At 43.2% G+C, this 24,786-nt stretch overlaps 1 protein-coding gene across 4 annotated transcripts in view; it reads left to right on the top strand.

The window, feature by feature from the left end:
- Positions 1 to 24,786, top strand: part of NFIA (nuclear factor I A) — a 678,234-nt gene that overhangs the window by 165,518 nt on the left and 487,930 nt on the right. Inside the window, exon 1 of one of the 4 annotated variants that reach the window (XM_068239379.1) lies at positions 20,202 to 20,414. The exons of the other annotated variants lie outside the window; for them this stretch is intronic. Coding sequence (XP_068095480.1) covers positions 20,412 to 20,414 — 3 coding nt within the window. The 5' untranslated portion in view covers positions 20,202 to 20,411. Of the gene's footprint in view, positions 1 to 20,201; positions 20,415 to 24,786 lie in introns of those variants that run through there. 4 annotated transcript variants of the gene reach the window in all.

The raw sequence follows: 24,786 nt of genomic DNA, 5'->3' as shown, positions 1-24,786 counted from the left end.
CTATAGATAACTAAATATCTATCTTACTAAAAAAAAAAAAAAAAAAAAAAAAAATTGAAATTCCAAACTCAAATTCCATATATGTATATATATATATATATATATATATATATATATATATATATATATATATATATATATATATATATATATATATATATATATATATATATATACACACACAGTTTCAATGCCAACCACTAATACAAATATCCAAAATGTGTGCCCAAATATGAGTTGCACAAGCCACTGTATGAACAAATACACAGTAAATACATATAGTAGTTGATTTACTTGTCCTGGAGTCCCTGGGCAGGCAGTGCTGGGCAGTGTGTGTTGACCTGCCCTCACAATACCTCCAGTGGGGGGCCGCTGCTCCTCTATACGTTAAATGAAGTCATCCTGGCATGCACAGCGCCGCCTGCACTTATTACACACTCGGAAAGTTTGAGAGGTGTCAGGAAATGTTTGTGACAGTCCTTGCTCAGCCTGACCCATCACCCCCGAGTCAGACAAAATCCTACACAAAGCACAGTCACTGACCAGACTACTGCCACATCCAGCTGGGCACACCTGGCTTAGGCATTTAAAAGGGTATTCTACAGTTAAGGAGAATATTGTAGAGCTGGTGCCATTCCTGGATGACACACAGTCACAATGTAGCTTCTCATGGCCAATATTACTGGAACTTCATTTTTTGATGTTCGAGTTAAAATTTCACAAAGTCGTGTCCTAAATAAACAGACATTACACCCCCCCCCCCCCCAAAATATATATATATATATATATATATATATATATATATATATATATATATATATATATATATATATATATATATATATATATAATCACACTTCATTCCTTTTATTATCTGACTTACTTGCGCTGTTTTTATTGTTGATTGCTTATCTTGAACCTTTTTTTATTCACACTATTTTCTGGCAAATTCTTAGATTTTGGACTTACAGGTGTAGTTCAAATTTACAAGGCATTATTACCTTAGAGTAAAAAATACCTGTATTGTACATATTACCTGTATTGTTCTTATTAATATTTTTAATGCAGCCCTCTTAAACTATCAATGTAAAAAAAAAAATATTGCAGAGTCTAAAACATTTTCCTTAAAATATATCTTTAATTTGTTCTCCTTTTTCAGCTCTCTCATTTGATAAAACGCTTACATTTAATCCAATTTCATTGACTTCAAATTGTTACTTCAATGGTTTCGTACAAGCAAAAATTGTATTCAATCTAAAATACCATTGAACGATTGCAATTGAAACGTGTGTGGTCAGCATACATTTTTAAGCTGACTTGGAGAGGATGTTCTTATACTCCTGACTTTTGTTTTTGTGATTTTCCCACACTTCTAATTTTTATTATTTAAATGGCTCAGTGAAATAATAATATCATATTTTTTTCTCGCAAAAAAAAACAAAAAAAACTATAAATATAAAAAACTAAATTTACAAACTAAAATTAGCACTTTTAACTGTGCTATTTTAATATCAATTTATTTCTATTAAAACTACTTAGCATTTGTATCTTCCAGCATCCAACACGTGAGAAAGCAGATCCATGATTTTTTATTAATAAGTTCCATAGACCAGACCCTTGTGTACATCTGCAGCTAAAACTTTCTTGCAGGCCGCTGCAGAATCATGCAAAGAAAAAAAATTCAGTAAAGGAAAATGTGTAAATCATTTTCTAAAAATAAAACTTGAAAAAAAAAAAAAAGAGAAAGAAAAAAGGCTCTGGTTTATGAGCTAGAAGGCAGAGGAAGGTGGTGGAAGGGAGGCAGCTGCAGAGCCCTCTAGTGCTAATAAGACACACAGTGCAGAGTGCACTGCAGCCAGGCAAGAGAGGCGCACGTAGGACCCAGCACTGAGCACACACACATACATACACTGGGGTGGGGGCACCTCTGTACTCCCAGGGCTGAGGATCGGAAGAGCTGCCTGTAGAGGAAGACATCAGGACTGCTCTCGCTGCACAACTTTTACTTCCAGGCTGCCTGCACTGTACAGACACACAGGAGGAGATGCCTGCAACCAGCACAGCAAGACCCCCTGAGCTCCGGTCCAGGAACAACAACTGTTTATGTGAAGCCCAGCTGCAGATGGGAGTGAAAGCCTCGCTTGGATCTTGCAGCCCTGGCTTCCTGTGCAATCTGTACAATCCCTGGGCTGTGCCATGGACCTTGCCTTTTCCTCTAGCAAGGAGAAACCAGCTCTTCTCGTCCTTGTCTGCAGCCCCACTCACTCTGGAGTGCTCATTTATAATCTAGTTATTAACATTTCCAGCAAGGTGAGCAAAGCAGTCAGGTCTGCGGCAGACGGAGGGGCCTCTTGCACTGCCAGGGCTGTAGCATTAGGGGCTCATTCTCACAAGGGGATTCCTTGCAGTTTAAAACAGACAGAAAACTTGAAAATTTGTTACCCAATGGGGCAACACATTGAATAGTGAATTATTGACAAGGGTTTGGTTAGTGCAGCATTAAAAAAAAGCTTGGGGAGGGGGTTTGGCATCATGGAGGTACTGTCGTCACAGGAAGTTAGCCTAATAAGCGCTAGCCAAACGCTTCCGGTATACTCGATAGACAAATGCCACGGCATAAAAATTTAAATGCTGGCCTTTTTAAAACGTTTATTTAATCGTGGCAGTAAATTTAGGGAAAGCGCCTGTATGAACCAACCCCCTAAAAAAAACCACACACTTGTTGATGTTTTTTAATACTTTATATTAATGAAAACCTCAAATTAAACAAAAATCTGATAAAAACTAGTACTAAAACTAATATTTGAACACAATACCGATTTAAACTCGACTGGGAAAGCCCATTATTTTGTTGAGCTGGGGGAGCAAATAACGATGGCCGGCCATTGGCCATATAGGTTTGTTCTGCCCCAATAGATACAAAGCTAGCTGTGGTGGCTTTCCAATCAATATTGGATCAGATTTCAGCTCATTTCAATGGTGCAAGGTGTTCATCCAGGTATGGATACAGGATGTTAGGGAGATATTGATCTTCCAGCTGGGCATACATTGGGAGATGTATGTTGAATAATCTATATCTCCCTTATGTCAACTGTTTAGCAGGGTTATCTCTATGCACTACTTCTTATTAATCATATTACTATTTCATTTAATCAATTGCCGTCGGTGACAATGCTAGTTTTGTACCATTATGATGCAGCAGAAATCTAGGCGCCCATTGATCGCAGGTTGCACTCTCCCATACAGAATGGGCTTTTCCAATCATTGTTGGATTGATATATTGATCAGAAACTGATGGCTCTAGTTTTTAATATTTTTTGTTCGATTTTATGTTTTTATTAAAACTTCTAACAGTCCTGCTTACCTTAGCAATAAGTCCTCAGCTGATATTGATTGGCTCTAAAAATGTAGTAACAGGCAGGGCCACATCATCATCAGTCATGTGACAGTGCTGTGATTGGAGAAACTGAGAAATCAGCCACTGGAGTATTATGTACAGGTGTATGTATGCTGGAGCAGTGTTCTCAAAAATGTATCTCCCCACCCTTTCTTTTTTACATTAACCACTATTTTCAAAAATATAATTTCAAATACCCCATGACGCAAAAATGCTGTAAAGTGACAAAAAAAAAAAAAAAAAAAAAACAACTCTTACTCAGTTTGCTTACATATGTTTTTTTTTTTAATGTTGGTTATGAACAGCAACAACTTTAGGTAACCCTGATCCTATTATAAATCCCTCCGGGGTGGGCGCACATAATGGATGTCGAGGACCTGGCTTGAGACAGCCTGGCATAGCTGTTATTCACACAACTCTTTTTACTTTGGGTAAAGGGAGGGAGACTTCCAATATAAGTAGTATACATTGACTAGAAAAGACAAACTGACAGTACAGAAGATTAAATTATAGTAGTATGTTAAATTTTAATATTTGATATTAATAAGGAGGAACATAAACAGTTAAGTTAAAAAAAAAAAAGTTCAAATTTAACTATTCATTTTTTTAAACCTCACCACCCACTAAGAAAGCAAAAAAATAACAGAAAGCAAAAATAACTGAAAATTGTAACCCCCCCCCCCCCCCCCCTTTCTGGCATTGCGTAGCTTATAAACAGTATTTTGGGGTATTTATACCATAGTAAAATCTTAATATGGAGAAAATGAGCTACAGAAAAACATGGGCAGAAGGAGTAGATACTTAGATGGATGTAAAATATAATCAGTTAACGATACTACATAAAAATACTGCTTACTTATATCTCAGCTATGTACAGTATCTGGCTGGTTAATTTAATAAGTTTAGAATACATTTCAGGCAGAGGGGATAGAAGTTCAGAGCTTGGCTGAGCTGTGTGCTTGCTGGCAGGAAGAGCCTTGGAGATCATGGCTTTGTGTGACGTGGAATCGCTAGATTATGAAAGGTCTTAAATATTCTGCATGTGACGTGGAATAGGTAGATTGTGTTATACAGTTGGGTTGAAAATTATTCAACCCCCACTGAAATTGAGAGTTTTGGCCAGTTTGACATTGATTTTGATCATTTCAGTCATCTTGTTTACAATTAAATCAAAGAGGCACTTGTAAGTCAGGCAAATATAACATAACATTTATAATGAAATAACCACAAATGTATGTTCTGTGCTCACATCATAATAAGTTTTATTCAACCCCCAAGTGACATTCATTCTTAGTACTTCGTACAACATCCTTTTCCAGTTAGAACAGCTTTTAAATGTGAAGCATAGCTTGACACCAGTGTCTTGCAGCGATCTACGGGTATCTTAGCCCATTCTTCATGGGCAAAAGCCCATGCAATCGGATTTAAGTCTGGTAACTGCGATGGCCACTACAAAATGTTCCAGCCTTTAATCTGCAACCATGCTTCTTCAAGGAGGCCTACATCAACTCAACACTACCCTAATCCTTTCTGCCAATAACTTCTTGATGCACCCCCTCCTTTTGTGTCACCAGCCCCTCCCTCTAGATTGTAAGCCTTTGGCAGGGCCCTCTTCCCTTGTGTATCATACTTGACTGTGTGCACTTTACCCAGAATTTGGAACTGGTAATTTTTTACCACTACCATTCCAGTTTATGATCTGGCATTGTACTATTATCTGCATTGTGTTGCGTATCTTATTGTTATTACCTGTATTGTTGTATCTATGGTCTGTTACCTGTATTGTTCTGTCAACCCTGTTATCATTGTCTGTAATCCTATTTATTGTACAGCGCTGCGTAATATGTTGGCGCTATATAAATCTAATAAATAATAATAATAATAATAATAATGCTCTAGTGGACTTAGAGGTATGCTTGGGATCATTGTCCTGTTGAAAGGTCCAACGTCTCCCAAGGCTCAGGTTTGTGACGGACTGCATCACATTTTCATCCAATATCTCCTGGTACTGATGAGAATTCATGGTACCTTGCACATGCTGAAGCTTCCCTGTACCGGCAAGGTGTGCTTTTCTTCATAGGCCTTGTTCTTCCTCCTCCAAACATAGCGTTGATCCATGGGCCCAAACAGTTTTAATTTTGTTTCCTCAGTCCACAGAACACTATCCCAAAACTTTTGTGGTAGTATTCTGTGGACTGATGAAACAAAATTAGAACTGTTTGGGCCCATGGAGGAGGAAGAACAAGGCCTCTGAAGAAAAGAACACCTTGCCTACTGTGAAGCATGGCGGGGGGTCAATCATGCTTTGGGGCTGTTTTGCTTCTGCAGGTACAGGGAAGCTTCAGCGTGCGCAAGGTACCATGAATTCTCTTCAATACCAGGAGATATTGGATGAAAATGTGATGCAGTCCGTCACAAACCTGAGGCTTGGGAGACGTTGGACCTTTCAACAGGACAATGATCCCAAGCATACCTCCAAGTCCACTAGAGCATGGTTGCAGATTAAAGGCTGGAACATTTTGGAGTGGCCATCGCAGTCACCAGACTTAACCTCCCTGGCGTTCTATTAAGATCGCCAGGGAGGCTGCGGGAGGGTTTTTTTTTAATAAAAAAAAAACTATTTCATGCAGCCAACTGAAAGTTGGCTGCATGAAAGCCCACTAGAGGGCGCTCCGGATGCGTTCTTCTGATCGCCTCCGGCGACCAGAAGTAACACGGAAGGCCGCAATCAGCGGCCTTCCGTGTTTCGCTTACCTCGTCGCCATGGCGACGAGCGGAGTGACGTCATGGACTTCAGCCGACGTCCTGACGTCAGCCGCCTCCGATCCAGCCCTTAGCGCTGGCCGGAACTTTTTGTTCCGGCTACGCTGGGCTCAGGCGGCTGGGGGGACCCTCTTTCGCCGCTGCATGCGGCGGATCGCCGCGCTGCAGCGGCGATCAGGTAGCACACGCGGCTGGCAAAGTGCCGGCTGCGTGTGCTGCTTTTTATTTGAGCCAAATCGGCCCAGCAGGGCCTGAGCTCGTCCAGACCGCCCAGCAGGTTAAATCCGATTGAGAACCTCTGGTGGGACTTAAAGAAAGCAGTTGCAGCACGCAAGCCTAAGAATGTGACTGAACTGGAGGCTTTTGCCCATGAAGAATGCACTAAGATACCCGTAGATCGCTGCAAGACACTTGTGTCAAACTATGCTTCACGTTTAAAAGCTGTTATAACTGGAAAAGGATGTTGTACTAAGTACTAAGAATGAATGTCACTTGGAGGTTGAATAAAACTGATAACGATGTGAGCAGAGAAAATACATTTGTGGTTATTTCATTATAAATGTTATGTTATATTTGTCTGAATTACAAGTGCCTCTTGGATTTAATTGTAAACAAGATGAATGAAATGATCAAAATCAATGTCAAACTGGCCAAAACACTCAATTGAATAATTTTGAACACAACTGTAAATATTCTGAGCTGCAGTCATCTATACTGTTTGGATGTGTATCGTAGTACTGGGGTTTAGTAATAACACAGCTCCACGTAGCAATGTAATGTATTCATGCATCTGGTAAATGGTATGCCACAAGGTTATTTATTTTTAATAAAACTAATACAGGATGTTAAAGCCTGGCAAGCAATCGCATTACGACCTATAAAATGCAAAACATTTATTAAGCTTTGCATGGTTCCTTGTCTGCAAATATATCATGCAATAAAAGTCTTTGTTCCATGATTGTAAGTACCCAATAAAACATGATCAATTTAACAAAAGTACTCAAAGTGAAATAAAGTGAGAGACGAGACGGTTATTATGTATTTACACATAAAACGTGGATGGTTGAACAGTATAGACCTATCAAATACAAGATGGGAGGATTGTGTCCACAAGAGCTTACAATCTACAGATGACTGTTTTTGAAGAGAAAAATAAAATGTGATAATTTTAGAATATGAAGGCAACACAAAATAAGCACAACAGGATTAACATAATATACCCGATGAATAAAAGGTGTAAAGAGTTTCCCAACAAAAGCGACAAAATTCACTTTTTCTCCTGAGTTTTCAGCAAAGTGATATTTTTTCACAGCTTGTCAATAAAATACTTTTTAAACCACCAGAAAGCAAGAAAATGCTCAAAATAATTTTGATAGTACTTTTAACCTACTTTTTAGAACTTTTTCAATTGCAAAATGCTGAAAAATTATTTTAAATACAACATTAAAAATTACCTCCAAGGTGAAGACTCAGGAGAAAAAAAGTTAATTGCATATAGGCCCAATCCAATTCCCTTTTTTTACAAGTTTTCTCCTAGGTGATATTCTCACATCTTATCAATAAAATGCCTTTTAAAGAGACTCTGTAACAAAATTGATAGCCTTATTTCTTCTATCCTATAAGTTCCTATACCTGTTCTAATGTGGTCTGGATTACTGCAGCCTTTTCTAGTTTCACAGTGGCTGTATTATCTCTGTTATATAATCTAATCTTCTTTCTTCTGTCGGCTCTGTCGGGCTCAGGCAGGAATGTGCTGTCTGCTGTTATTGGCAGAAGCTATACACACCCTCTCCACAGCCTATCACAAGCTGGTAACAGCCATGTCTTTTGTTTGTAAACACTGTCTAAAACTGGCAATTACAAGCCAGGATTGCAGCAGGGAGTGGCAGAAAGGCCTGGTGCACACCAAAAACCGCTAGCAGATCCGCAAAATGCTAGCAGATTTTAGCGTTTCAGCTAGCATTTTGCGGTTTTGGGAAGCGTTTTTGGTGTAGTAGATTTCATATATTGTTACAGTAAAGCTGTTACTGAACAGCTACTGTAACAAAAACCGCCTGGCAAACCGCTCTGAAGTGCCGTTTTTCAGAGCGGTTTGCGTTTTACCTATAGTTAACATTGAGGCAGAAATGCATCCGCAATCCAAAATCTGCAGCAGCCCGGGAGTATGCGTTTCTGCAAAACGCCTCCCGCTCTGGTGTGCACCAGCCCATTGAAATACATTACCCTAGCGAATCCGCACCCGCAAGCGGATCGCAAACCGCACCAGAACCGCTCTGGTGTGCACTAGGTCAAACAGCACAGAGGGGACCAGGAGAACATAATGAATAGAATGGTATGCTTTTTATTGTAAGAATTTTAGAGTACAGATTCTCTTTAAAGGACCAGGAAGTAAGTAAAATACTTTTTCACCTACTTTTCAGTACTCTTTCAATTGCTGATTTTAAACAGAAAATGAAAAAATAATATCTCCTAGGAGAAAACATGAATTTGATCAGGCCCAATATGTTACGTTCTATATATAGCACCAGAAATGCCTTGCAATGTGGATATATGACATAAAAGCAACAACACAATTTACCAAACAGCAGATCCTGGTCTCAAGAGCTTGGATTTTTTCTCTTTCCATAACTATCTCTCATATATGTTAATCAGTGCATGAGTAGGCCTTTTTTTTTAAATTTCCAAAATCACTGCACGGACTGCTTTGTCAGACATGTGACTACAGTGTGTGTGTGTCAGGGAAGCTGTGCAGGCCAAACTAGAGGTTTGGCCTGTGTCTCTGATGCAGTGCCAATACACAAGTTAGTCATTAAGTTGTTGCAAGAGCCAAAACTTTCACTCCCTCTAATTTATTGAATCACAGCACAGTTTATTTAACTGAAGGCTGATCTTCAGAATGATTAATCCATTTTCACTCCAGTGACACCACACTTATCTGGCATGGGGCAAAGGTTAGCAGGGCAACTGGGTCGATTGCAATAGTAAGATGACCTTAAAGAGCACTCCGCGCCTTCTGTCTGTGGAGGCAGCATGCTGCAGAAGCAATGATTGGGATGAGGACGTGGTCACACTAACGATAACATTTTTCAAATAAACCAGTCTTCAGCAATAAGGCCTGGTGTGCACACAGGGGCAATTACTTCTGCTAATTAGGCTAACCCGACCACATTGGTGTAAACGGCGACTGCCGACATTCAGGGGCATCGTTTACCTTTGGGATCAGCCTGATGCCAGCATTCATCACAATGCTTTTACCGTCATTTGCGCAAACGTCTCGGTTGAATGAAATTTTTTGAATGCTGCATGTAGCATCCTGCGGTGGTTGCACTTGGCGGTTCCGTGACGCAATGTCGAGAACCAATGCCAAACGCTTTTCTGCTCAGTTGCAGAAAAGCATTTAGCAAGCAAGCTGAAATAAAGTTTATCACTGACCAGAGGTAGCTTTAACCACTTCATGCCATAGACTGAAGGGTCTCAATGCGCACACATTGGCACGAATATCCCCACATGTGCACTTCCGCAGAATGAATGTTTATATAAACACCCTATTTGCACTAATGGTCTACTAATGGTTATATGTTTATAAACATCCATTTTGCAGAAACGGTTAAATTCACATGACCACTGACATCACTTCCTCCTCCTGGCTATGTAGGATGTTCTATGGTAGAACTTCATTATTGGTTTGTTGTGATGTAGTGCCCTAATAATTCATGCAGAGCCTGGAAGGAGGCGGGCCTTTCACACTTTAGCTTATACTTCCAGATGAAAAAGACAGCTACAGGGACACAACTGGAGATTCCCCAGTATTCATATTACTCGTAATCTAATAGGAAATTGAACGCTATTAAATTTCCATAAGGAGATTACCCGTTCAGATGCACAAGCCCCTGAAAACCGAAAACTGGGAGCCCAAAATTAAAGCCCCTATTCTATGAACAACAACAATGAAGTAAGCGTTGTCCCTTACCACTTACCTCTCCTGCAAGGAGAACGGTGTTCAGTAGGATTGTCCATTAATATTGCAGGGTTCCTTTTGGTGCAATCTAAAAATAATCATAAGGGTGAAGAGAAAACTTTTGTTACTTCAATAGTTTAGGTAGAAATCTAAAAAATTAAAGGACCGCTATATTTTAAATACATGTAAACTCATACAAATAAAAAGTACATTTCTTCCAGAGTAAAATGAGCCATACATTAGTTTTCTCCTATGTTGCTGTCACTTACAGTAGGTAGCAGAAATCTGACAGAACTGAAAGGTTTTGGACTAGTCCAACTCTTCATGGGGAATTCTCAGCAAAGCTTTTATTCTTTATAAAGACATTTCCTGAAAAGGGTTTATACAAAGATGCTAGCCAGCCTCTGTGCTTGCTGCACACTTTTTTGGCAGTTGGGCAGAGCAATTGCCATTCACTAAGTACTTTTAAAAATAAACAAAAACCCTGAGAAGCCGTGCCCATGAGGAGATGGGCTAGTCCAAATCCTGTCGGTTCTGTCAGATTTCTACTACTTACTGTAAGTGACAGCAACATAGGAGAAAAGTAATTTATGACTCATTATACTCTGGAAGAAATGTACTTCTTATTTGTATGAGTTTACATGTATTTTACATTTTATGATTTTCGTGATAGTGGTCCTTAAGGTCCATGGGCTTAAACCCCCTAAAGTCCAGGCCATTTTCCACAAAATAGGCCACTGCAGCTTTCAGGCCTCACTGCAGGGCCATATAACTCAGCACCCAGGTGATTTCCCCTCCCCCCCTTTCCTCCCACCATCAGAGCACTCTGTTGGTTGGCGCTGATCCCTAATGGAAAGTTTGTTTATTTTTTTTATAAATATTTATCTCCTTTTTTTAGAGAAATAACTGTATTTTTTTTGGTCATGATGTTGATCGCGGGTAGATCGGCTCTGTGGTCGAATACTGTATGGGAAGCTTAACTTCTACAGGTTGCAACCTTCTCAGAGAATTGGTCTGCAGAGCAGGATGATGCAATCCAGGGAAGAGCAGCAGACACATCCAGAGCCTGAAAGTGACTCTTTTCCTAATGCTAGGTACACACAATGTGTTTTTTCATTCGATTTTCCATTCAATCAATTTTTTGTTTGTTTTTCCGCTCGATTATCTTATTTTTTTCTTATCAATTTCCATTCACTTCTATGAGAAATTGAGCGGTAAAACAATTGAAAGTGATATCAGACATGATGGAAATTATCTATCGAATGCATCTACTGAACACAAAAACATATCATGTGTATCTAGCATAACACTTCTGATCATGTTATCAAGATCTAAAGTCCGGATTTGCCGCTGCAGAAGGCTCACCTCGCAGGATTCCTTTATTTTTTGAGTATTGTCGTTACTACTCTGTTTTCAGATCTCTGCCTGGAGATGAACTTCAAAGACAACCACAGATATAATATGACTCAGACACTAAGTAGCAGTCAACCACTTTGGTTGCTGCTAACCACCACAATGTATGAGAATGATGAGTCAGCAGATGATTGGCAGAAGGGAGGGAAGAATCGGCTGGCCATGTTTGAAAGTAATAACTGATCGCTAGTTCTCTTTCTATGTATAAACAAGGTGGCAAAACCACCAACCCATCTGCCTACTGCCCATCTCGGCAGCCATGACATGGGCAGGGTGAGCATTTGTGCTTGTGTGTCTATTGGCAAGAATAAGCATCAGACGGTAGTTATACCATACCATTTGTAACAGTCTCCATCTAATCTCTGTAGTGCAGAACCCCATGCACTGCTCCTGTATCCGAATAGCTTGTAAAGTTTTCTTCCCATAATGGAAACCTGAAATGACATATGGCATGATGAGATAAATATGCTAATATATAGTACCAATCCTAATTAGAACTTGCCTGTGCTCCCGTTTTCATGTTTTTCCAATACAAGAATAATTAAACCACTTTTTTTCTGTGCAGTTAGGCTTCTTTTCCATGAACTGTTGAGCTGTGTGCTCAGCGAGCAGTTACCAGGCAGCAGTTACCAGGCAGCAACAAGCAGTTACCAAGCAGCAGTTGTGAGAGTTTGAGAGGCATTTCACTGCCTGTCAACAGTTTGTGGAAAAGAGGCCTCACTCTCACAACTGCTCACTGCTGCTGCCTGGTAACTGCTTGAGGCCTCTTATCCACAGACTGCTGATAGGCAGTGAAATGCCTCTCAAACTCTTACAACTGCTCACTGCTGCCTGGTAACTGCTTGCTGAGCACACAGCTCAACAGTCTGTGGAAAAGAGGCTTAATGCTGTCTGGTATCTGCTCACTGCTTGCTGAGCACACAATTCAACTGTCCATAGAGAAGAGGCCTCAGGCCTCTTTTTCACGGACAGTTGATAGGCAGTGAAATATCTCTCAAACTCTCACAGCTGCCTGGTAACTGCTCACTGCTGCCTGGTAACTACTCGCTGCTGCCTGGTAACTGCTTGCTGCTGCCTGGTAACTGCTTGCTGCTGCCTGGTAACTGCTCACTGCTACCTGGTAACTGCTCACTGCTGCCTGGTAACTGCTTGCTGCTTCCTGGTAAATGTTCACTGCTGACTGGTAAATGCTTGCTGAGCACACAGCTCAACTTTTCCACGGTCAGTTGAACTGTGTGCCAACAAGCAGTTGCCAGGCAGCAGTGAGCAGTTATCAGGCAGCAGTGAGCAGTTACCAGGCAGCAGCAAGCATTTGTGAGAGTTTGAGAGGCAATTCACTGCCCATCAACTGCCCGTGGAAAAGTGGCCTAAGCGAACACGGCGATTAAAGCGCTGCTTGAATTAGGCGCGGCTATTCTTGTAATGCATTTATCGACTACATAAGGCCTCCTTTCCACGAACTGTTCAGCTGTGTGCTCAGAAAGCAGTTACCAGGCAGCATTCAGCAGTTACCAGGCAGAAGTAAGCAGTTATCATGCAGCAACAAGCAGTTACTAGGCAGCAGTGAGCAGTTGAGAGAGTTTGAGAGGCATTTCACTGCCTATCAATAGTCCATGGAAAGGAGGCCTTAAAGAAAACCTGAACTGAAAATTAAAAGTCAAAATAAGCGTACACAAGTCATACTTACCTTCCATGTAGTCTACTCCTCAGTGTCTTTCTCCTGTCCCACGTCCTATTTGTGCACTGTGATCAAGGGAATTTTCCTGTATAAAATTTGGTGGATATCCTGCGCCTATGAAAAATGTCAGCTGCTAAACGGACCAGGTAAATCCTCCAATACCTTAGTTTATAAAATGCAAGTAGGAGGTCCACAGCGCTGAGTGTAATTTAAACACTTTTATTAATAGGAATTGATTATTGCATTGACCTTAGGCTAACTTGAAGCACCTTCCCCTTTACACATCCCTGTCACACACAAACACTCATACAATGTCACTGCAGTGAGCATCCGCACAAAAATGTAAAAAAAAGGGGATCCCAGTAAAAGATCAAGGCTGATAATAGATAAAAAACTTGGTTTGTTCACAATGAATGAAGTCCGCAATGAGTTAATCTCCGTTAGGATCAAGTTCATATATATACAATGATAGCGTTCTACTTGTATAATGATATACTGCACCAGTTTCCTCCGCAATGGGTAGATCCTTAGGTCGCTGTCTCCTCTCACCACATTAGTCACTGGCCTTGTGAGAAGGGGCGAGGAGTCTGCTGATGCCGCCGGGTATAGAGGGCACTTCCGTATGGACGCCGCTTCCGTCCTCTGCAGCTGGACGGTTCCGTAAGCGGCTTGTTCGTTATTCGCTGGCTTGGGCAATCCCACAGTGACGTCACTGATAGCGTAAGTGCGTAGGACGCTGACGTTTCGGGAGGTAACGCCTCCCTTCTTCAGAGCTGTCCATCAATCGCTTCACCCAGCTTATAAACGTTCCTCCCGTTCTTAGAATCCACCCACTTCTCCTTGGCAACCAGCGCTGCTATGTCTCTTCTCTGATTCGCATAGAAATAGAAGTCCACATCAAGGCTCCTCCATAATGGCCGCTATAGTTTACCCAGTTCTGATAATCCTGCTATAGAGAAAAATAATTATCGCCAGATCTTTTTTTATACAAAAATTAATAATATATAAAAAATAATAAAAATAAAAAAACTTTCCAGACAAAAAGATCTTTGAAAAAAAAGATTAGGAGAACATCTATACAATATAGAAAAAGGAAATGAAAAACATCCCTTATCTGCACATTATAGAAAATTTCATGAATGCTCGGTACGAGGTTCTACATTTTGTGGACTACAGAAAGTAGAGAGAGACTGGAGGGGAGGAGACTATATAAGTAGATTATCACGCACGGAATCATTTTGGATATATGCATTAGACACCATGACCCCTAAAGGGTTAAACTGCGATTTTGAATTTTATGCTTTTTTAAAATAAAATAAACTGATATCTGGAAAGTTTTTTTATTTTTACTATTTTTTATATATTATTAATTTTTGTATAAAAAAAGATCTGGCGATAATTATTTTTCTCTACTATAGCAAGATTATCAGAACTGGGTAAACTATAGCGGCCATTATGGAGGAGCCTTGATGTGGACTTCTATTTCTATGCGAATCAGAGAAGAGACATAGCAGCGCTGGTTGCCAAGGAGAAGTGGGTGGATTCTAAGAACGGGAGGAACGTTTATAAGCTGGGTGAAGCGATTGATGGACAGCTCTGAAGAAGGGAGGCGTTACCTCCTGAAACGTCAGCGTCCTACGCACTTACGCTATCAGTGACGTCACTGTGGGATTGCCCAAGCCAGCGAATAACGAACAAGCCGCTTACGGAACCGTCCAGCTGCAGAGGACGGAAGCGGCGTCCATACGGAAGTGCCCTCTATACCCGGCGGCATCAGCAGACTCCTCGCCCCTTCTCACAAGGCCAGTGACTAATGTGGTGAGAGGAGACAGCGACCTAAGGATCTACCCATTGCGGAGGAAACTGGTGCAGTATATCATTATACAAGTAGAACGCTATCATTGTATATATATGAACTTGATCCTAATGGAGATTAACTCATTGCGGACTTCATTCATTGTGAACAAACCAAGTTTTTTATCTATTATCAGCCTTGATCTTTTATTAGGATCCCCTTTTTTTTTACATTTTTGTGCGGATGCTCACTGCAGTGACATTGTATGAGTGTTTGTGTGTGACAGGGATGTGTAAAGGGGAAGGTGCTTCAAGTTAGCCTAAGGTCAATGCAATAATCAATTCCTATTAATAAAAGTGTTTAAATTACACTCAGCGCTGTGGACCTCCTACTTGCATTTTATAAACCAAGGGAATTTTCCGTCCTCCATTTTGAAAATGACCATTACCCATAACAGCTTTCTGGTCAGCACACAGTTAAACTGTAACATCGCCCACTTGAGCCATAGGGAAACATGGACATTTACCTGGTACATCAGTTTTCCTCTCAGCTATAACTGACAGCAACTGATATTTTACTGACAGCAACTGATATATTTCAGATCTGACAAAATATTGTCAGAACTAGAAAGGATTATTGTCAGAAGAAACTGGTGAGCTTCTGAGAGGAACTGATGGCAAGGTAACTATGTAATGTTCATTTGAAGTTACCTCATGTGTTTATTTTAAATATTTTTACTCAGTACAGGTTCTCTTTAAGTGTTAAATTACGATGTAATATGTAAGAATACATCGGCTGGTATTGGAAATTTACTTTGGAAACACACTATTGCAAACAAAAAAACAGCCGCTTATACTAATAAATAACCGCTAAATATTTGTAACACAACACATACGGTACACATATAGCCGCTATATAAAAAGCACAATAATCAATTCAATAAACGGCTATTTCAAATGTACGCGGCCTAAGTAACTTTACTAGAGTATTGGACCATATAAGGGCTTGTTTCCACTGTTGCGACGCGATTTCGGCCGCATTCCGACGCTTGTAAAAACGCATGCGGATGCGTTTCCACATGCGTTTTTACCCGCGATTTCGCCTGCGATTTCGCATGGCAGGGTGCCATGCGAAATTAACCATGACACTGCCAGGGCTAAATAAAATTGAAAAAGGTGCGAAATCGCACGCGAAATCGCGGGTAAAAACGCATGTAACAAACGCATGCGTTTTTACTATTAAATACATTAGCGGCGATTCGCACGGATTCCCGACGCAGGCGAAATCGTTGGCTCTTTTGTGCGTTTTTTTCACGCTGAAAAAAACGCACCTCAACAACGCTACAGTGGAAACAGGCCCATCCACTTGTATTACATGTGCGGATCTGCATGCGTTGGACGCATGCAGATTCGCGATAGTGGAAACGAGCCCTTAGAAAAAGCAAGTTTTGAATCAGGATGAAACCATTTATTGGCTAACACCTATCAATTGTCAGTACCCATATTAGAAATAAATTAAAACAGAAGGTTTTACATAAAAATCAAATCTTTACTTAAAAACGACTTGGTTAGCAACTCTGAAGGCTCATATCCACCTTGCAATTCTTTTGACTACCGGAGATTTTTTGAGCGACGAGCGATCGTATCCACGATCTCGCAAGGTGGGTACAAGTGTGCGATTAGGTGATGTGCAGCGCCCGTTGTGTGTTCCCGCGGGTAAGAAGATGGATCCGGGAACATCATTCATTGGGGGCATCTCTGTGAGGCACCCTGATCCATTATTGGGTGAGTATTTAGCTAGAGACGATATCTTTAATTACAATAGAATGATTTTGTTACTCCTGTAAGAAACTGCCAACCCGCAAGACAATTCTATTATCCTTGAAGCTGTGTCTATAGTTATCTCACTCAAATAATAGTAGAACATTTACTATGATGGACACATGACTATGATGGGTATTAGAGTGTGAGCCACTCTGAGGGACAGTTAGCGACATGACTATATACATTGTAAAGTACTGCATTAGATGTCAGTGCTATATAAATACTAAATAATAATAACAACATCTGGCTGCAGAGAACCTGAGGAATGTTAGAAAACTTTTGTCAGCCCAATCTCATGAACCGCTATAATTTTCCCTAAAATGTAATGTGCTCCTTCTGTGTACTGTACAAGGTTGGTTTGGTAGCTTTGCAGCTGCCTGATCACTCCTATCAATTGCTGCACAGTACAGCCCCTTCACCTGCATACACTACTGCTGTTGCAGAAGGAAATGACCAAATATAAACGTTCTTGCTTGATCATCTCCAATGACTGTAGCCACCAATAACTCTGGAGTGCTCCTATATGTTCTTCTTGTCTCACAGCAGCAGGCCAGGTAGAGATGGTTAAAGGGAACCAGAGAGGAACAGGGGGTTGAAAAAAGAAAATGATTTTATACATACCTGGGGCTTCTTCCAGCTCCATAAGCCTGGATCGCTCCCACGCCGCCGTCCTCAGCTTCCTGGATCCGCCGGTACCGGGCCCGTCACTTCCGGCGGACGCGGCCAATTGTCCGCATCACAGGGGCTCCCTCCATACATGTACGCATGCGGCAGCGCAGTAAGCAGCCACATGCGTATCTGTATGGAGAGAGAGCACCCTGTAATGCGGAGAATTGGCCGCGTCCGCCTTTAATGAGATGCTAATAATTCAAACTTAAAGGGACACTTAAGTCAAACAAAAAAAATGAGTTTTACTCACCTGGTGCTTCCAATAGCCCGCTGCAGCTGTCCGGTGCCCTCGCCATCTCCCTGATTCTCCTGGCCCTGCCGGCAGCCACTTCCTGTTTCGGTGACAGGAGCTGACAGGCTGGGAACGCGAGTGATTCTTCGCGTTCCTGGCCACAATAGCGCCATCTAGACTGCTATAGCATATATCATATACCATATAGCAGCACAGAGGGTGCTAATGTGTCTGGGAACGCGAAGAATCACTCGCGTCCCCAGCCTGTCAGCTCCTGTCACCGAAACAGGAAGTGGCTGCTGGCGGGGCCAGGTGGATCGGAGGGAGACGGCGACGGCACCGGACAGCTGCAGGGGGCTATTGGAAGCCCTAGGTGAGTAAAACTCATTTTTTTTGTTTGACTTAAGTGTCCCTTTAATGCAAATTGTATGCATAGCAGATTTTTCAATAAGGGAATTTTGGTATTTGACGGTCAACTGGGAAGTAGCACTAAAACATTGGTGAAAAATTCATTAACGTACTGTATCCACTGCAGTGGCCCACACATACCCTGTGCTACACCCAAGTGAGGCAATCATTTTCAGATTGAGTGTAAAATTTAGAGTAGTGCAGACACTCTTTTATTGGACATTTGTACTTCCCTCTAGCAAAAAAAACAAAAAACTTACTTCTGTACTAAGGCTAGAGAAGTGATCAATTTTACAAAACCAGACCAGAATGGTACAAGGGGAATCTGGCAGCAAAATAATGACAGCCCCTCCAGAAGAGAGAAAGCTTGAGGATTTGCCCTCTACCTCCCCCTGCCAGTACCTCTGCCCTTTCTCTGCATCATGCCTCTACCCTCTCCTGCAGTACTTCTGGCAGAGTCCATGCTAGTGCCTCTCTCTTATCTTCCCTCCTTTGCCAGTGCATCTGCCCTCTCTGTCCCTAGCATCTCTGCTTCTCATTATCAGGGTTGCTCTAGCGAGTAATTACCCGTATTTCAAACGAGACTTAATTGGCGCCGGTGTGCGATGGGGATAGAAGGAGTTACCATTTTTCCATAATTCCGCCGTCTGCCCTGTGTTCCAAACAGCTTGCACGCGTCCTATTGGTCGCGTTGCAAGCCTCACACCGGCGCACTTCCTCCTTCCGGCTTGAAGGAGGAAGTGCGCTGTGGTGAGGCTTGCAACGCGACCAATAGGACGCGTGGAAACTGTTTGGAACGCAGAGCGGACGGCGGAATTATGGGTAAATAACCCCTTGTATTCCTTCTGCACACCTGCGCCAATTCTGCAAACCCTACCCTCTTCCTCCCTCCTCTGCAGTACTCTGACAGTGCATGTGTCTACTCTTCCCTCCTTTGCCAAGCTTCTCTGCCCACAATATCTCTGCTTCTCTTGTTTATGCCCCTGTTCTCTCCTTGCTTAATGTTTGTCTCTAGTATCTCTGCTTATATTGCTGCTATTCCTGCCCTTGTTTCACATGCCTCTTGCCCTCTCTGTCCTTCTCTGCCAATTGTCTCTGCCCCCAGTATCTCTGTTTCTCTTGTTTATTTCCCTTGCTTCATGTACCCCTGCTCTCTCCTTCCTTCATGTGCCCCTGCCCTCTCCATGCTTCATGTGCCCTCTCCATGCTTCATGTGCCCTCTCCTTGCTTCATGTGCCCTCTCCTTGCTTCATGTGCCCTCTCCTTGCTTCATGTGCCCTCTCCTTGCTTCATGTGCCCTCTCCATGCTTCATGTGCCCTCTCCATGCTTCATGTGCCCACTCCATGCTTCATGTGCCCTCTCCTTGCTTCATGTGCCCTCTCCATGCTTCATGTGCCCACTCCATGCTTCATGTGCGCTCTCCTTGCTTCATGTGCCCTCTCCATGCTTCATGTGCCCTCTCCATGCTTCATGTGCCCTCTCCATGCTTCATGTGCCCTCTCCATGCTTCATGTGCCCTCTCCTTGCTTCATGTGCCCTCTCCGTGCTTCATGTGCCCTCTCCTTGCTTCATGTGCCCTCTCCTTGTTTCATGTGCCCTCTCCATGCTTCATGTGCCCTCTCCTTGCTTCATGTGCCCTCTCCTTGCTTTAATGTGCCCTCTCCTTGCTTCATGTGCCCTCTCCATGCTTAATGTGCCCTCTCCTTGCTTCATGTGCCCTCTCCATGCTTCATGTGCCCTCTCCTTGCTTCATGTGCCCCTGCCCTACCTACCCTCCTTTGCCCTCTTCGTCCCTAGTAGATCTGTTTCTCTTGTTCCTAACCTTGCTTCATGTTCCCCTGCCCTCTCTTTACTTCCCGTACCTCTGCTTCCCTCCCTCCCGGCCAGCACCTCTCCACCGTCCCTCCCTGCTCGCCCCTCTGCCCTCTCCCCTCCCTCCCCTGCCTGGCTGGGCCTCGCACTGGGGGATGTATGTAGAACGTTGTCCCGGACGGAGCTGCCATCCCCGGGCTCCCATTGGTCAAGCCCTTGAACTATGCAAATCACAGTGATTGCGGAAATAAACAAGGAGCTGGCAGAGAGAGCTGAGCTAATATAATAACTTGTGCTAAAGTGCCTTAGGGGGGCGAGGATGGATCAGCGTGCCAATCACACGTAGAAGAAGGCAATGCATGGAGCTGATCAATGCCCCCCGTGCCCTGCCGTGAATAACATGAAGCCACCGGCCCGGGCCATGTAAAGTTGCCCCCGTAGTGTTATATCAGGTGCCTGAGCATGGTACGTGGCCGATCTTCTATTTATTATACATATGATCCATATTTAGCCGTGTGTGTGCATTGTGTGCAGTGGGAGGGGGGATGCCAGGGGGGGCAGATGGCCTTAGAGGGCCCCGGGCACTGCAGCAGAATCCCAGCCGTGCCTGCAGAGGGTGAGGTGCTGCGGAATTCTCTCCTCCATGCACCAAGATCAGGGTGGGTTTCCTTTCTTTTAATGCATCTGGAGGGAGAGAGAGAGAGACTTGCTGAGATCGGCAGATTTTGCATTTGCTCGATCCCAGCCAGGGAGAGGAATGAAGGGGGGAGGAAAAAAGTAAGTGCTGTGTTACTCTAGAATGTAGAGGAGAAGCGCCCCCCTCTCACTCCGAGGAAGTGTCTAGACAGCGTGCGTCCTAGCCAATCACAGTGCGAGCTGCGGGTGATGGATGAGGGTCTTGGCCAATCAGAGCGGGGGATTCTGTGTCGCGAGGGCATTCCAGAGAGGGTCTGGCTTGTGCGGGCTGGGTGGGAAGAGACTGAGGTTCCTGTGCTCAGCATGGGGCAGCAGCGCACTGACTGAAAGTTTGCAGCTAATGTGGGAAAGCAGAGCTTGAGGCTGTGTATGGCTGCTGGGAGCTCTAGGCTGCCTGTACTGAAAGCCTGACAACTCCTGGAGCATGAGGCGTGAGCCTGAGGTACTAAGGTTTTCTTAAAGGTGCCTCAACAACTTATCAATTTTTCCCCTCGATTTGTGGTAGATTTCATCGAATTTGGTAGAAAAATTGATTTCCCAATCCATTGTACTGGCTAGAAGACCCTAAGTTTTTTTTCCTGGTTTACATTAAAAAAGCGCTCATGGTGTGTATCAGTCTTCAGGCCAGGGGCCGCTCAGTAAGCGCTTTGTAGGAATCGTTGGCCATTTGCAATTTCTAGTGAGCCACAACCCATAAGGCTTCTCTCCACCATGGGCGATTTGCTGTGAATTCGGACAGGTAAATTCAGCCTATTGAAATCTGCCATCTGATTTGCAGTTGGGGAAAAATAATCGAACGGCATGCAGCAAAAAAAGGAGAATGCATGAAAATCGCTATAGTCGTGCATGGCATCACAGCTCTCATGACATGGCGTCTTGTAAGGCCCCCGATAACAATCGGAACTGCAAAATGGGATTGCATTGCTATTTTGCTGCACTTCTGACTCTCATAACAGTGAACGAGAATCTCAACGCAATTCCCATGAAAATGCTTCATGCTGCGGCACTGGAGCTCGGGAGGGGGAAATATGTTGAAAATCGCTGCCGTCAGCAGTTCCGATTTTAGATGTGAACAAAGCTTTATGGTGTGTACACACTTGAAATATATTAATGAAAGATCACAGACCAATTTTACCCCCTTCCGTTGTAGTATAATGCTAGGCATACACGGCGCGATAGTTGTTATCAATCGAGCCGCTGATGGCTCGATTGATAATATTCAGCCTGTCCATTCACCGCGGTGGATTGACTCCGTGCTCGATCCCCGCGGGCGGACAATGGAAGAAACGAGCGGCTGATAAGGAACTGCCCGCGAGGACGAGCGGGAATCGATCTACGCGCCCGTGCGGACGAGCGGGGATGCGCCAGCATCGAGCCAGCGGCTCGATACCGGCGCAGAATTGCACCGTGTATGCCCAGCATAAGAGCATACTCTACACAGTCTATTCTAACAGGTCTTTTGCAGGAACAGATCTTTTGAATGTGTACAGCATCTTGCAAAGATTTTTTTTTTTATCTGATGGGGAGTTCAGCTCAATAGAATAGACTGTGTAGAGTATGGCTCTCATAGGGGGTAAAATGGTCTGTGATCTTTCATTAATCTTTCAAGTGTGTCTCTTTTTGCATTAGAGATGGTCAATGAGAAGCTATTTGTTCCAGGTTCCATGCAAATTATATGCATCTTGGAATTAGGCCAATCAAATTAGGCAGGAAGTGCATGCATTCCCAGTGCAATTTGATTGGCCCAATTCCAAGGTGCATACAATTTGCATGTAAACCAAACTTATTAGAATCTCTTTGAGCATCAGGTGCCCCTCCCTCTCCACCAGCATCTCCCTACAGCCCAGACAGCTGCTGGAAATGATCTCAGAGAGCTCTGTCTGTGCCTTCTGGAATTACAAACAGCTTAATGATGGAAGCCAAGTGTCGGCGGTGCCGCCTCCAGAGCTTGGTGGTAAGCTTTGGATTGGGCTGGTTCAGGTCATGTGATCAAGGCTATGTTCACACGGAGCAGTGCTTTTCAGCGCTGCTAGATTTGGGCACAGCCAGCGCCGCCATAGACTGTAATGGGAATCAGTCTATAGCGGCGCTCAGTGAGCAAGGTCGGCGCCGTCAGAAGACGGAGCTGAAGTTGCTTAAAAAACACAATAGTTTGGCCTCCAGCAATCGCTGGAAGTCAAATTTATTTCATTCCCCCACTATCCATGGCGGCCTGGAGGGGGAATAGTAATTAACACGGCCCGGACTTGTGCAGAAGCAGGATCAGCCGTATAACAGCTGTATCCTGCGCACAAGTCTACCGGCGCCGATTTCAAATGTATGCATGTTCACAGTGGCCATCGCATCCCCTGTAATAGCAGGAATGCAATAAAACAGGAAAGTGGTGCCTCAAGTTTCCCGTGTGTAGCGCGGGATACAGTGAAGCATACAGCCAATCAAAAGTATGCATCACTTTTATGGTTAATGTGTGTGTTTTGCAGAAACTTACTGCATGCGGTGTGCTATAGTGCTGCACTGCGTTATACTGCAATGCACTTGCCGCACTGAGAATGTCGCTATAGGTGGTGTATTGCCATGCGGCAAGCTGCGTTACAAAGTGGCCATTATGCCACAATATACCACTGTGAAGGTAGCCTTACTCTTTACTATGGGACTTTTGGGCTGTAGAAACCTTGCTTTTTGTTTTTTCCTCTGAGGCTGCTTTTCCACTTGTGCGGTGGGAATCGTCGCAGGAAAAATTTGCATGCGGATGCGAATTTCGCATGCGGGTCTATGCGAATTTTCATGCGAATTCGCATGGATGACGATGTATGCGAATTTAACCATGGCAGTGCTGGTGTGATTTTCCATTGTTTCTATGCGAATTCGCATGAAGATTCGCATACTCAAACCGCATGCGAATTTCCTATTGAATACATTGTATGCGATTCGCATATCGGTATACGGTATGCGAATTCTGATGGCTCTGCCATGCGAATTTTTTCTGCACAGAAAAACGCAAAGGAATCCTGACAAGTGGAAACAGTCCCATTCACTTGTATTGCTATGCGAATTTGCATGCGAAAAACGCATGCGAATTCGCGATAGTGGAAATGGGCCCTCAGTGAAAATGGGTTTGTATTGCCACCAGGTTTTTGTTGTATTGTTGTCTGTGTCCCTGTGGAATGAATGCTATTTACTTCCTGTCCCTGTCTGCTGTTGGAAAGGAGGTGAATGGATGGTGCTTTGCTGATTGCTGGTGATCAGCAAAGTGCTGCTGCTAATGTATCCCTATGGAATCATTCTCACTGCAGCATTTGCAATTTGTGTAAATCACAAACGCATTGCATGTAAATGCAAATTATGGCAAAATCACGACTGCGATTCCAATTTGTGTTTTTATGTGTGATTCGTCCCTAAACGGTACAAAGACAACACACTTGTCAGTGCGAAAAACTGTTTTTCCGCACACGATAGAGCGTTTTTCTGCGTTTAAATGGGTTTTTCCACCGTAGCAAATGATTGTCAATGTGAAAACATGTTGTGCAAAAGTATGTTCCAAGATTATAATTCAGTATTTATATAGCAGTGACATCTTCAGCAGCGCTTGACAGAGTACATGGTTATGTCACTTAACTGTCCCTCTGAGGGGCTCAGGAAGTTAATTGCCTTTTCATCATGTTATTGGGATGTTGGAGGAAACCAGAGCGTCTGGAGGAAACCCACTCAGAGTGGGAACACACTAGGTAGAATTGCATAGCACATAGTGGAAAAACATATGCCTAGTGTGTTCCTACCCTAGACACAGGGAGAACATACAAACTCTATGCTAATAATGCCCGGGCTTGGATTGATAACCCAAAGCACCTTGGAGCCAATGCAATGTAATCTTGTTGCTATGCGGTTAACACTTGCGTTATATCACAACGCAAGACACACAGCGTGAACATACCCTGCAGATTCTACAGTGTTCTCCCCAGAAATTTTTTCCAGCCGGACGACATGAAATAGTAGCCGGGTGAGGCGAGATGAGAGAATGCAGGGCTGGTGCTCCAGCACAGGGAGGGCTGCAGAGAGGTGCAGATGATGATATATATGCTGCTGCCGGTCAGTGCATGCGGTGTTCCCCAGCACAGAGAGGGCTGCAGAGAGGTGCAGATGG

The sequence above is a fragment of the Hyperolius riggenbachi genome, chromosome 6, assembly GCF_040937935.1.
Source record: "Hyperolius riggenbachi isolate aHypRig1 chromosome 6, aHypRig1.pri, whole genome shotgun sequence".
In the NCBI taxonomy this organism is placed as follows: Eukaryota; Metazoa; Chordata; class Amphibia; order Anura; family Hyperoliidae; genus Hyperolius; species Hyperolius riggenbachi.
The sequence above is the reverse complement of the archived record's forward strand: the minus strand, read 5'-3'. Positions and strand labels throughout refer to the sequence as shown.